The sequence below is a fragment of the Ochotona curzoniae genome, unplaced genomic scaffold (genome assembly GCF_017591425.1).
Source record: "Ochotona curzoniae isolate NIBS_2020 unplaced genomic scaffold, NIBS_Ocur_1.0 scaffold_3890, whole genome shotgun sequence".
NCBI lineage: Eukaryota > Metazoa > Chordata > Mammalia > Lagomorpha > Ochotonidae > Ochotona > Ochotona curzoniae.
This window is the reverse complement of record NW_024467115.1, coordinates 11,030,699-11,045,540: the sequence shown is the minus strand read 5'-3', so window position 1 is coordinate 11,045,540 and position 14,842 is coordinate 11,030,699. Positions and strand designations below refer to the sequence as shown.

Here is a 14,842-nt window from a genome sequence, read left to right as displayed (position 1 = left end):
TTCAAGGGTCTTTCTTGTCAACACTCTGAGATGCTGCATAAGGAAAGGCTATCCCAAAGTAGTGGGAGCAGAGATGAGAATGTCAGCAGCGTCACTGAGGTACCACTACAAAGGTCAAACATAGGTCAAGTTCACTCAGTACATGCTGTTGATACTGTTACATGAGTGCTAAATGCTGCCTTATAAAAGCTACCCAAAAGCTAGTTTGCCTCTTTCCATGTTTCATTAAATTGCCAACTTCATCTCCTATACTTGCTCCTTATTCACAATTAAGTGTCCTCTGAGTATTTGACAAATATAATCTCATTTATCTTAATGTTTTTCAGGCTCCCTCTCATTCTCTTTTTCTTATTTTTTCATCTTGCTTCCTCTAAAAATCTTTCCAATGTTCTTTTTAAAATGATGCCTAATACAGTATCTCATACATCTTTCTAATCTTTGATTAATTTTTTATATTCAAGCTCATTCAACCAGGTCCTTTTTCTTTTCTTCCTTGTGTTTTTAAAAGAGTATTTATATCTAGCTAGCATGCATTACCATTAGGCACGCATTAATCTACTTCTGAACAATGTAGCAGTTACTTTTTTGCTTTAGCTCAAGCAGCTCTCACTGTGACTTGTGAAATCTGCACATAATTTTCTTGGTTGGATATTACTGAAGTCATTCATTTTCTGCTGTCTTTATGTTAAAACTAGAATGTAATGGAGCATGTCTAACTACTGAAGAGACAACACTGCTTAGATGCCTCCCACCTTTGCATCTACAGATTCATATGGCTTACTCCAGAAATGAAACTTAAGAGCTGATCATTTGTACGATACTCTCAAGGGTGATCTGAAAATGTTACAAGTCTTGTGTGTCTAAGTGTAGTGACACATTCTTCAGGCAAATTATCAGAATCAGCCAAAAAGAAGGAATGGCAGCAGCCAGCTAATCCTGGAGAATGATAAGGAGTCCATCTTCCTAAATATTTCAGGTGTCAAGTTTTTACAGATTCAAATCTAACGAATTTGCTTTGTTACATATTCTCTCTTGACTGGTGAAGACGTAAAATCATCAACAAAAAGCATAGCTGGCTGCTGTGAAAGTTAGTTTCTGTTACTATGAATAATAGTTAAGCTACTTATGAAGAACAAACTTAATTTTGGCACATAATTTGGGAGGTTCACCGTGCTAGACTGGTTTGGCCATCGGCAGGGGCAGACCACATGTGGAGGAAACATCACACAGCAAGCCAGGAATCAGAGAGTAACTAGGGTGTGTATAAACAATATTTCATGAAATGTATCTTGTAAATCCCCAACATAATGACCTTAGAATGTCCTCTAGGCTAATTTCCTACACAGCATAACTGGATTAAGATTTCACCCTTCTACTAACATTATGTAATGAGTTGATCTTTAACCACTGTGAAGCATGGATGTCATACTTCCTTCAACTACAAAAGCAGCTGAAATCTTTGAAAACTATACCTAAAACCTTGTAAACATAGGAAGCTGAAGGACCTTCATTAAGTTCACAGAAAATGAATAATAGGAGTAAATTATTACATAAATCATACAAAAATAGCTTTGTATTGAAAAAAAAAAACTGTTTCATTTTCCCACATTGTTAAGCAATCCTACATTACCAGCATTTAAATTACTGAAAACAAATCTAATCATTTGGAAAAAGGCTTCATTTTCATTATGAAGGAGGGAGAATATGCAATAAAACCAATTAGTTACCTTTGGATCTTTATAAAATTTTGACAGCTGAAATACTTAGAAAGATATTTCACGTAGAATATTTAAGTCTCAAGATGTAGTAAGACAGTATATGTAAAGCTAAATTTTTATGTACTTCAATCAAGTATATAAAAATCCCCTCTATTATAGAAGATATACACCTAAGAAGTTTTTTAAATAAAAAAGAGCATTCATCTTAAAATAAGTACTTATACTTGATTTCTATGCATGTTAGAGAAACTAAAATCAATACTTATTTTATGCTTATCTACCTTTAATTTGCTTGGCTAAATACTATAATCTTCACAATTAATTAAGAAGTACTCGTTGAACACCTATCATGTATAAAATATCAAGAAACCATGTAAGTCATTCCCCATCTCGAAGATCCCAACCCATGCCAAATAAAAGTCTTCTTGTTGTTTTGGTGTTTAAAGTCCTTTAGTGTAGGGTTACTCAGCAAATACTCATGCAGATATGATTATAACCAGGAATGAAAGAAAATATACTACAGACAATGAAAAGAGAAATCTCATCACACCCAGAGTGCTTTGGGGGACTGAAATTTGAAAGGTGAGTTGAAGTTAACAGAAGTTGACAACATGTAGCAGGGAGTGAAATGAAAAAACAAATTTTGGAAAGACTGTTTTAAGATAAAATGATGGAAGGTTAGTGTAGCTGGAGTACAGATGAGGAATGGGGGACATGGGTGGTGCAAGATATGACCAATGGGAAGATTTTGGCCTTCATTCTAAGAGCAATGGGAAGGCAAACTAGAAGACAGAGTACATTCAAACTACACAGTACAGAGAAGATTTGCAGAACAAGAGGAAAAGCAGAGAGATTAGCCAGAAAGCTAATTTGATAATCATAAACTAAGGATTATGGGAGAATGTAAAAATGTAGCTCAAAGTATTTTGTGAGTTAGCTACATGGGAGGACAATAAAGGAAGATGGGTATCTTAAGGAAGTTTGCTTCTGGCTTATTTGCTGATTATAAATACTACAGGGAATCCAAGAAAAATTAATAAAGTGACTGTTGGATTTAATGACTAGCTTGTGATTGGTTATCTTATAAAATTAATTTTCATAGTGGGCTGGAAATGGAAATGCAGGCCACGGTAGAGTGAGAAATGAATGCATGCCTATTTCCAAATGTTTCAAAACTGTTGGCTATGACAGATGGAAGGAGCTAAGGGTAGCGGCTCTAGAGGCATATCAAACTCTCATCAAAAAGCATTCCAGTATTTCACACATGTTGCAGAACAGTCTGGATATGCCAAGTATTATTCTCATATTCAAGGAATCAATATTCCAATGAAGGAAACAAGACAGCAATACATCAAAGTACATAGAAATAGATATATAATACTTTAACGTAAGACAATATTTGTAAGTTAAAATATATCAAATTTTATAGTAAATATTAGTTTTGGGGAGGTTCATTATCCTCTTTACCCAGTAATATTAAGAAATCAGATTCCCTATGCAAAAATAAGCAACAAATATAGAAGTAGTTGAAGGAGATGCACACACTCCAGATAGAAGTTGCCAGTTTCAGTCCTGGGTATTCTGTTTTCAATCCAGCTTTCACACTTAAAGGCAGGGGATGGTCCAAGTACTTCATTCGGTGCCATCCTTGTGGGTGACATGGGTGGAGTTCCCAGCTCCTTGTTTCTACCTGGTCCATCCTGGATGAAGCAGCCATTTGGGGAATCAATCATAGGATAGGAATTTAATCAATCCATCTCTCACTCTCCACTTCTCCGTCTTTTCTCTTTCCTCTCTTCCACCCTTTCCCTTATCTTCTCTCTCCTCCCTCTCTTCCACTGTTTCTCCCTCTTTCTTTCTGTCTCCCAAATAAATACAACTTTAAAAATGTTCTAAATGCTTGCAATTATGGCTGAAAATCATTGCAGTGGTGATAGTCTACAAAATAAAACAGAAACAGATATCTAAGAGAGGCACAGCCTACAGAATACTTGAACCTGTCAAAACTGTCCAGATCATCAAAATCAAGTGTGAGAAACCAATACAGCACAGAAGAAACTCTGACAAGATGTGATTACTAAATGTAAATGATGTCCTGGAATGAATTCATAAACAGAGAAAGAACATTTAGAACTCACTGAGGAAATCTGAAAAACAAGTACAGTTTCCACCAAACAATAAAGATCCAGATCATGAGTTGAGACAAGGCAACACCCTAATGAAGAAGAAAGAAAGTTGGCTATGGGGAAAGTGGGGAGGCAGAACATGGACCCTCTCTGCACTGTATTTGCAATTTGTCTGAAAATCATTCTAAGATTGAATAAAAATAGCATTGGAGTTAACCACACGTGTATCCACAACTAAAGGAAAAATGCAATATTGTAAATTTCCAAAAGAATAACAGGAGAAAAGCTGGATGACCTTGAATAAGAAAATAGCTTTTTAGGTACAAGAGCAAAGGCACGACTATAAACACATCAAATGATCAGCTGGACTTCATTCAATATAAAAACTTCTGTGAAAGATACAAGAGAATAAGAAGAAATGTCAGAGAATGGGAGAAAATATTTGTAAAAAAAAATCTGTGCAAAAGACTGCTATCCAAAATATGCAAAGATCTCTTAAAATTGGACAAAATGATTCTATTAAGAAACAGAAGAGAAAATATGGATGTCTCCACAAAGAAATTAAAGAAGGCAGGTGAGGAAATGAAAAGGTCGCCAACACAGGTTAGTGGAGAAATGCAGAGTATAAGATGCTATAATTTTGTATTAGAATGTTCAAAATCCAAAGCACTTTAAACTCAATTGTTGAAGAGGACATGAAGTCACAGTATAGCGGACGACAAAGTGAAAAGGCACAGCTAATTTGAAAGAGATTTTGGCAATTCTTACAAAACTGAACATCCTTTTACTATAGAATCTGTTAAGTTTGTTCCTTGGTATATGCTCAACGGAATTGAAAAACAACACCCACATATAAGCCTTCATTGACATGTTTTCAGCAACGTTTTCACGTTGGTAAAACTCAGAAACAATTAAAATGCTCTTTAGTTGAACAGCGAAATGAGACAAGATATGGCAAGACAAATGAACAGTACAAGCTAGCAAGGCATGAAAACATAGAGCAAACTCAATTGTGTGTTATTATTAAGGGATAAAAACCAACCTGAAAAAGCTGAATTCTTGGTCTAATTATATGACATTCTAGAAAAGATAAAACTATGAAGATATTCTTGCTTTCAGCATCCCCCACGTGAGTGGTATAGTAGAATAACTGATGAACCACACTAACATATCATTGTTATTGAAAATGCCCTATATTTCCAACAGAGTTCACTCCACGTGTTGCATCTGTATGGCATGAGCCCATCATTCAAGTGCCATAAACAATAGTTTCATTGCACTAAAAATCCTCTGTGCTCTACCTGTATACCCCTTACCACGCCTCAGCTTGATCATTCTAGTATTTCTATAGTTTTACCTATTTTGAAATGTCTCATAGTTGGAGTCATATGGTATGTAACCTTTCCCAATTGACTTCTTCAATTGAGCAATACTTATTTAAGCTTTCTTTTGGTTATTTGATATCTCCTTAGGTTTTTATTGTGAATAACATTCCATTTTATGGATGTCCCATAAGTTATTTATCTATTCACCTAGTTATGGGACATATTAATTGCTTCAAAGTTTTGGCAATGATGCGCAAACCTGTTGGAATCATAAAGAAATCTATGGCTACAGTAAAAAGACCATTATCTTCCGAGTACTATGGTGGGGTGGATGTATGAAGCACGAGACATTTTTAGCGCAGTGAAGTGACATAGACTGTATCTGTATCAACACTCATAGAATACACAATAACAACACTGAACCCAAAGTAACAAATGGATTTTGGGTGATAGCAATGTATTTGCATTGAATATAACATGTAGTACTCTGTTAGGGAGCTTAGTAAGTGAGGTAGGGGTGTGTGTGTGTGTGTGTGTGTGTGTGTGTAAGGAGGTCAGGAGTTGACAGAAACACTATACTTGCCACTTCATTTTGCTCTGAAAGCTATTCTGAAAGTCTACTTTTACAAATTAGACTGTCAATAAATATAATGAATGAATCAGTTTTAAAAAATTAGTTTGGAAGAATCTTTTGGAGAATATCAGGTAATAGGCGTTGACCTAAACAAGGTCAGACACTCACACTGAAATAGGTCATGAGTCTCCAGGCTCAGATCACTGGGCTACAAGACACTCAATAGGGACTCGGCTGCCTATACTTCTTTCCCTAGAATTTATCATAGAACATACAGCTTGACACAGTCACTGATTAAAAAGTAAGCAAATGAATAAAATGCCTCCAGTTTTAAGGAATGTTTTGCTGAGTACAATGATATTAATTTTTGTTTTCATATAATGCATCAATAATATTTTTGTCCCCTTGCTGTTTGTAATGTATTTGCATGAAAATGTTTCATACTGTTCTGTATATTCCTGCACACTTAAACACACACACACACACACACACACACACACACACACACACACACACACAACTCAAATCTCCTGGAAAACAGTAAGAGCCTTATTAATATTTTTTAATTGCCAACACTTAACATGGGCTTGTGTATTTTTCCATGGGCCATTTAAAATTTTGTACCAACAGTTATGTAAATAACATAAAATTGTTAAATATTAAGCTAATGAGAGCTATATTGGCACCTTAATTCAGTGTCCAAAAATATCTGGTAAGACTTCTGTTTTCTATCGACACATTCTACATTGCTGGAGTGAAATTCTTAGGGGTGTTTAGTAGGGTACTTGTGACATCAGGGATGTTGTTTAACATTTTGTACTCAGAAGCTAGTTGATTTCCCTGTGGAAATTTTTTTATACCAGCAGCAGGTTATGTAGGAAAGTCCTGGGCCAGTGGGAATCATAAGAAATTGGTACTTTTTAGGTCCCTGAACTTAGAAAATCATATGACCATTAATCACATCACGATAATGGTGTAAGCAGCTAGTCTTTAAAATTTAAAGCAGCTGAGAAAATCGTTAGGAACTTCATGGCTCCAACACTCCTTATTTAAGATAATCAAATGGATCTTTACTTCGCAGGTCTGTCTTCCTGTCACGCATAACTCTGACCACAAGATGGCGGGCTTTATGCTGTTTTCTTCATTCTCTAGCAAAAGGAACATTAACACTCTGTCTTGTGGATTTCCAAAATTGAAAACTCCCTATACCTTAAATGCAAAATGGACTTCACATTCAGACTTTTAACAGTGCCTCGAATGCTTTGGATTTTCTTTTTCACCATAATGACTTTCTTCTTTTGTGTAGGAGTACAGATTTAGACTGGATTTTATACAAATGCCAAGCTCCTGGGAGGAGATCAAAGAGACAAGCATTTTCATTGGCTTTTCTTTACATAATCAAGGACAGTGCTTCTGAAATTTATTAGCGATTAAAAACTTTAGCAAGGTATCTACAGGATAAAATTCTCAAAATCCACAGTCATTATGATATTTTTAGCTATCGACATTGAAGATGCCCAAGGACCTCAACCAACTTGTTAAAAAAATCTGCTGGGTTCTAAGATTTGACTTGAAGTAGAAGCAGCAAGCTCTACTCCATCTATTGCATAAACCCAAGTGGTTATTACAAAGAACAAGATTTGCATTTTGAACCTTGAGGTAATGTTCCTAAACTCTAAGGACATTCTTGAGATCTGTTTTAGGAGTTGGCGTGCTTACCCTGGTCAGCAGCTCATTCATTTCCATCACCAGTGTGTTCAGATCCCCCTCTGCCAAGGTGGCAAGCCTCTCCGGGGCGCGCTGTGGCGAGAGTAAGTGCTGCAAAAGACAGTATCCCATACGTGTTTCAGTAAATGCATTGTGACACTCAGAGCTGCACAGAAAAATTTCCCCAATTTACCAAATAACTAAACCTTCTCAGATCACAGGAGAGCAGAACCTATTTCAATTGGGAATTGGATGCTGATTGTGCAGGCAAACAATAAATACTGTCGTGATCTATTGGGAAATGTTGATGTACTCAGGCTTTTGTTTGTATTGATTTACTTTTCATTTAAATCTTAAGAAACCCTGTGATATCAGCGCTGACACATTTGTGGAGGAATAAACTGACCTGCAGAGGATTAAAATACCTTAAATCTTATATAAACCAGTAAGGGTTGAGTTGTTATGGAGTCTTAGATTCCTTGGAGCCTCCCCTCCACACAACAGACAGAATTTACAGACAAGAAAGGAACAGCCACGCTCTACATAGGGAGCGTAAGGCAGGGCCCTAAGCCTTGGGGCTGGCTTCAGTCTGTCACAGCTGGCCATGTTTGCTTGCTGTTGAGCATGGAGACAACCTCACAGGACACTAACTGCAGATAGAGTCACCACTGCGAGTGACAGAAACAAAATGCGACTACCCAGCATTCTCATGTGAGCCAGACAAAATTCCACATTTCCTGGTCAATAAGGGTATCCACTGCCTCTCTAAACCTAGTCTATTGCTCCCTATTAGATGATATTAGAATTCTCAGAGACTTCATTCCTTATAGCATCCAATCTAGCACAATCCCCTGCTTCCTCAATCTTCCCTACAAATTGACTAGTATAAGCCCTAATGCTATATTATTCCTAACACCTCCACTGACTAGTCCCCTAACTCCTACTGTGCACAATAAATGATACTGCAACAAGTTAATAAATGCATCTCTGTTCTTTTACACGTGTATTTGTGCTGGTTTTGACTGGAACTTGAGGGCACTCACAGGTAAAAGAACTGACCAAGGAGGTTAATGAGATTCCTTAAAGTTTTAAAATATCATCATGGGAACTGAAGTGTCCAAATATCGCATGAATTATGGCAGAAGAACATAAACACAGAAACAAACATGGAAAATAATGTCACTGTGATCAAAACCCAAGGAGGTGGGTGACTGAATCCTTGGCCTAGATTATGGACATAAATTAGAATCTCTTTCTTATTCAGGATTTTCTCCTTCAGAGGAACTGGAACTGCAATGTCTGGTTTTTAAATTTAGTACCCATGTTTCTTCTCCAAGTACAAAAAACAAAACAAACAAAAAACCTGCTCAGCATCCTCTTTCTGAAATTTCCCTGAATATCAGATGACAAGGTCAGCTCAGACACCTCTGCTAGGCTTTCAAGGATGTCCTTCTGTGCCGGCCTGCCCCGTGTAAGTCTCCAGGCTTATCTCTCCCTAGCAGACCTGTTGTCTAACATCTGTGAGGCAAACAGGCACACCTCTGCCTCTGTGCCTGCCTAAGGGCCATCCAGATGCACATCTAAGCACTAATGTGGGCAAAAGAGACCCCACCTCTGTCTGTCTGGGACTGCCACACAAGACACAGGTGAGCTATGCAAAGAACTTGTATTCTCACATGCCCCAAAGTTTCATTATCTCTATTCCAATGATGCTCTACATGCAGTAGCCTTGTGACTGGAGCCTGACAGTTTCTCTTTGCCTCAGTTTCCCATCCTGGACCACACAGATAATGCAGTATTTCTGTTTTAGTTCAGGCTACTCTAACAAAATATTACAGTCTGAAGAGCTTATTGGCACATTTCTTCATGGTTCTCAAAAATGAGAAATCCAAGATCAAGATCAAAATGCCCACCAATTTGGTTTCTGGTAAGAACATGCAGATGTCTGCCTTTTTCCCTGTCTCCAAGCATGGGGAGAGGATATCACTGGGGCCCTACCTGCATGTCTGAGTAACAGTAAATAACTCCCAAAGGCTATTACAGAGTGCCATCACAAAGGGGCATGAGATTTGCCACAGGTAGGGAATGGTTGCACCTCCCTCATATTCACAATGAAATGCTGGGTGATGGTATTAGAAAGCAGGGGCTCTGGGAAGTATTTGGATCTTGAAGATGAAGCTATCTTGGTTGGGATTGCTGCTCTAATGAAGGCAGCCCCTAGGACCCTATCCTCCGCTACCCTCTGGGTACGCAACAGAAGCACCAACTGCACAAACAAGCCTTCTAAGCCATCTCCTTGATGGTATTTTATTCCAGCAGTCTGAAAAGACTCAGGAAGTCAGTACTTTATCATCTAATTTATGGAGGATAAGTTGAGGATAGTTCTTTTCTTTCTTCTTTGATGAAAATCCATGTAAGACTTGCGTTAATTGCTGACTTTACCTTAATGTTTCTCTTGTTATTATCAGTATTGGTCTCTTTTGGAAAATAGATGTGATAACACTGTAAAGGCTCTGGTGAAACAAAGACTACTTCTCCTAGAAGAACTTCTGCTAATAACAAGGAATAAATCTTAACTTGCTTCCTTTAGGCCTCACTCAACCCACTGACGTTGGAAATTTTGCCTACTCTTCAAGTTATAACCCAAATCGCATTCTCATTGATGATGCCCTCCCCAGCTCCTGTGAATCTTACTGAGTTCTGTAATCTTTGTACCTCACTGTACTTCCACTCTTTATACAGCACATCATTATGCATTTTAGGTAATTATATAATAATTTAACAATTTTTCAAAAAAATTCTATAGGCTTTACGCTTCCGGAGAGAATTGTGGTGTTACCCGAGTCATGAGATGGCCACACATATTTCTCTCTTTGGAAAATACAGTGTAATTTCTGAATAAATGTCTGATAATCCATTGATAGTCACCTGCCAATTTTTCATAAGATGAGGCAACCCTGACTTCCTAACACTAGCATTTCTTCCCATCCAGTTAGTGTTCCAAAGATTTACAAATGTTTTAAAATAATGTTTGTCAAATTAGTGCTGGCTGAAGTATCTTTAAAGGTTTAGCATTTCTTTAGTACAAAATTTGAATCTTATTTTTTCAGTTTGAGGACAGCTGTAAACATTAATATGTTTCTATCACTTATGATTAGGTGAAATGAAAAGTACTTGAGAGACCAACCTGACTGCCCATCTCTGCCTACATTTGCATAAATTTTTGACCATATGGCAAACTAAGCTCCTAACTCACCTATATTTGCTAAGTGATGCCAAAGGTCATTTCAAAACCCCCATGTAGTTCAAATGTGGAGAGAAAAGTTACCACATATCACCCGATCATTAAAGAACTCCTGTGCAAGTAGTCAATATCATATTTGTGTTGTAAGCAGCAATTTACTTTCAGCCAAAATCATATTACTTCAGATTAATGTTTTTAATTTGAATTTTATTGGTTTTTTAGGCTTGTGTGAGGATTAATTTGTTTCGATTTTATGGCGCTATAAGTATAAGGAGCTCATACCTGATTTTATGTTTGTACATGTTTAAGTAACGTAATAAAACTGATTTAGCCCAAACACTGGGGGGTACATGAGACATTTTTCCTTTAATGGAAATCTGTATATTAAAGTTTCAAGTTTGAAATACACTAGAAAGTCTGTAAACATTTATAACAGCTGCTTCTCTTCATTTGGGGCAACATAAGGACTATTAGCAAAGATGTCCACTGCCCTTGGGTAGTTCTGTCATCGTGCGCCCAGCTATCATTGTTACCCACAGCAACCTACCTTTAGTTCCTGAGTTGTATTTTCAATACTGTACAGCATTTTATATGGGGCAGGCAGTGGGCCGGTGAGGTTGACGGTCATGACTGCCTGCTCCAGGCGAGCCAAGTCCCCAAGAAGGAGGCCCGTGCATTCGTCACCACAAACTGGGAAAGGAAAATGACAATGAAGAGTTATTTCCACTAAACATCCAAGGGAAATGTTTGGAAATTTCAGCCTTGAAGTGTTTCTTTCCTCTCCAGCCCCCCAGCCTAGAAGTTCTTTATGAACCATGATGGTTTCTGTGAAACACAGTGTTACTCTAGCAGATAACTAATGCTGCCAAATCAATGGCAGCTGAGAAAAGACGAGGGGAACAGGAGAATAGATATGCCAATCAGCTTGAATCTGAAATATGGAGCATGTTGTAAATAGAAGAGCTAAAAAGGAAAAGAAAATATGAAGAAAAAGGTATTTCTCAGAAGAATTAAAGGTGAGGTCAGACTTAGGACATAATACTGCAAAGCACCCCCAAACAAATCCATCCCTATCCTGGAGAAAACCTGTACATTTGGAGCAAAACACATTCCAGAGTGTAATGATGCATAAGAATGTGCGGGTCACCAAGGGGCTGCACTGTGGAGTGCAGCCACATGGCCTTTCCATGCTTAATGTATTACACAATCAAAATTGCACCAATTATTAGCCTGCTACCTATTGAGAAGAATGCTGTAAGCGAAAAGAAGAGCCTTCTCCTAATTAGTGATTTGTTTCTCTTGCTATGTACTTATTTATTTGCCAACTCTTCTCAGCAGCTCTTTAGCACGTTGTCTTCGGCGATTAGATGCAGTGCCACAAATCCCTACTTTGATGTTGAACCTTACCCAGGCTTGAAGACAAGTAATTGCAAAGGACGATGAAAAAGTGTTCTCGAAGTATCCAAAAGTGCTAACATCATTCCTATAATCCTTCAATGATCTGAAAAGACCTATTCAAGTCTTATGATGGTGGACTGGCGCTGGTACAAGAAAAGTCTTCAATTTCACATGAATCTCATAATTGGACTTTTGGGGAGAATTAAAAATACATACACATTTCACCTTGAACATTTACAGTTTTAAGTTGCATAATAATGTTTCCTCATGCCAAGCAGCACATGCTGTCATATTTTTGAAATGTATCATGTATACAGTTATAATCAGTTTTATATTCAGCAGGCAGAGGCAAAAGAAGTGCAAACACTAGAAAAAAGAAAAAATAGGCAACATGGACAATACTGTGTTTAGAGCAGTACTGGATCATGCCCCAAATTGGCAAGAATTCAATTAGTTCTCCAAGAAGCACTCCCCTGAGCTGCTCAGTGGAGAGAGAGCCATTAACTAGAGCTTGTAAACAAAGAGTGTAGTACAGAGAGTGAATTCTTGATAGGACAGCAGGTATAGGTGAGTTACAACATCCTTGCACAGGGATTAAAGTGGTCCAGCAGGGCTTTAATGAATTACATCTTGCAGGTTGCACCTGTAACTCTGGAGCATTAGCTCCAGGGCCTTGCAAGCTCCTGATGCTTCTCTGGCTCATTGAAATGAAGCAATGGAGGTAGGAGTGGACATTCCTAGTGAGAGCTACATTTCTCATACTTCTGTCATCCAAAAATAGAAGAGATTTGCATTTCACAGAAAGTTGCTAACAAGACAGCAATATGGCTTCATATGCTTATTCAGAGCAAGCCTCTCTACATTAAAAGTGAGTAAAAGAATGTAGAAACAAGAAAGCACTAAATTGACCAAACTACTACACCACAGAACCACGAGGACACACACAGTTGCCATTTCAAACTGCTGAATTTTGGAATGGCAACAGATAACACACTTCCCCAAGTGTCACATGCATGATATCCAGGATGAAACCAGATGAGATTTTCAAGGTGCAATTCACAGGATAAAAAAGAATTAGTAACAGTTATTGATTTTACTCCAAATTACAAAACGCTGAAGGATTCTTTCCTATAAACAAGTTACATTTGATTTAAAGTGAACATGTGTCTTTGATCTGTCTTCCTAGGACACAAACAAGGAAATTCTCTCTCCTTTTTTCACTTCTCAGATTCTCAAAGATTTTTTGATAATATAATGCCTTATTAGGTTTTCTTCAGGGCAGGCTGTTTTTCAATAATCTGTTGCTAGCCCTTCCTCTAATTTATTTATAATGCATAATCTATTTCCAAGAAGGAGTAAATCCGTTTGTTGATAATCATGTGGTTAGAGTCTCTTTACTGGATGGTTCCAGAAACTTGCATGGGAAGCACTGACAGTTTTCTCAGTTTTTACTTCATGTGACAATAAACCAGGAATAGAATGCAAAAGTAGATCTGATTTAGTATAATATACCACACAGCAAATTGCTGAGCTAGAATGCCAAGAGGCATGATGAATGCTGATTTTTCTCTCATTTATTCTACCCCCTGCCCATCTGTTTTGGTTCCTCATCATCAGGGTTGAAATGAAAATGTACTTAATTGCTCCTTCAAGGACTCATACACTCTTTACATCTCTGTGGTCGAAGTTCTATTATTAACTTATGTCATACCTTATCTGAATTTGGTTTTTGGAAAATAAGAACAAGTACATTTCCATAAGTGAAAGGTAAGCTTTTTATTGTGTTCCAAATAATCCACTATCATCTAACTGAGTCGGTCAGAAATACTTATAAAATTTATAGCCATGGAGTTTTTTCAAAGCCTTCGTACATCTCTAACTCATGCAAGTAAGACAAACACATGTGGAAATGTGCCCTTTCCATAATGGCTTGCTGTTTTACTTTGACACAAAATATTTTACTTATATCACAAGCTACTTTCATTTGCCCTCAAAGGGTCTGAAGTGTCTGGCAACGAACATTGGAAATGGGATGCAAATTAAAAACAAATTTAATTCACCATGATAGGAAAGATCTGACAAGTGTACAGAGACGTGGAATATTCACATTATGTAAACAACTGTTCTTTGGTAAGGGTGCAGTGAACGCTCAGTGTAAATTAACGTCTCGCTATAATCAGGAGCCCAAAGAACTTCTGCAAACCATTCTCCTCATTCAGCAGTACAGAAAAGGCCATAAAATGAATTCCTGCCTGAAATTCATGGGAGCAAAAGCAAATATTTCACGACTATGATTCTATTTTACATGACTAAATGTTTCCAAGCCTTTGCCAATAAAAATGTCAGGACAAATTTGTGTCTAATATTAACAAAGGCATTACTAAATTCAAATCATTATAGCTGGGCATAAGTAAGAGGCATATCATACAGCTAATGTTACAGATCTTTTTGCTAGCAATTAGCACAAAATATTGCATTTCCACCAGAATTCCCCAAGCATTGTAACCACTGGCTCACTATCACACAAAATTCACACAAAGCATGCAAGCATAAGAAGCTGAAGTTGGAATGAGTATATTCTATATTCTAGGAAAGGCCAAGGTTCATAGCCATTTTCAGTAAAGATAAAAGCATTATATGCCCTAGTGAAATAAAAAAGATAAAACTTACAAACTCTTACCCATGTTTTATGTTCTCTACATGAACATTTCTAGTAGGTCCCTAGATTAGGATTTTTAGATTTCTTTCTC

At 37.4% G+C, this 14,842-nt stretch overlaps 1 protein-coding gene across 1 annotated transcript in view; it reads right to left on the bottom strand.

The window, feature by feature from the left end:
• Positions 1-14,842, bottom strand: part of LAMA2 (laminin subunit alpha 2) — a 421,382-nt gene that overhangs the window by 137,189 nt on the left and 269,351 nt on the right. The window contains exons 33-34 of the mRNA XM_040965651.1: positions 11,242-11,384; positions 7,463-7,561 (exon numbers count right to left, since the gene is read on the bottom strand). Of these exons, the coding sequence (XP_040821585.1) occupies positions 7,463-7,561; positions 11,242-11,384 (242 nt within the window). The remainder of the gene's footprint in view (positions 1-7,462; positions 7,562-11,241; positions 11,385-14,842) is intronic.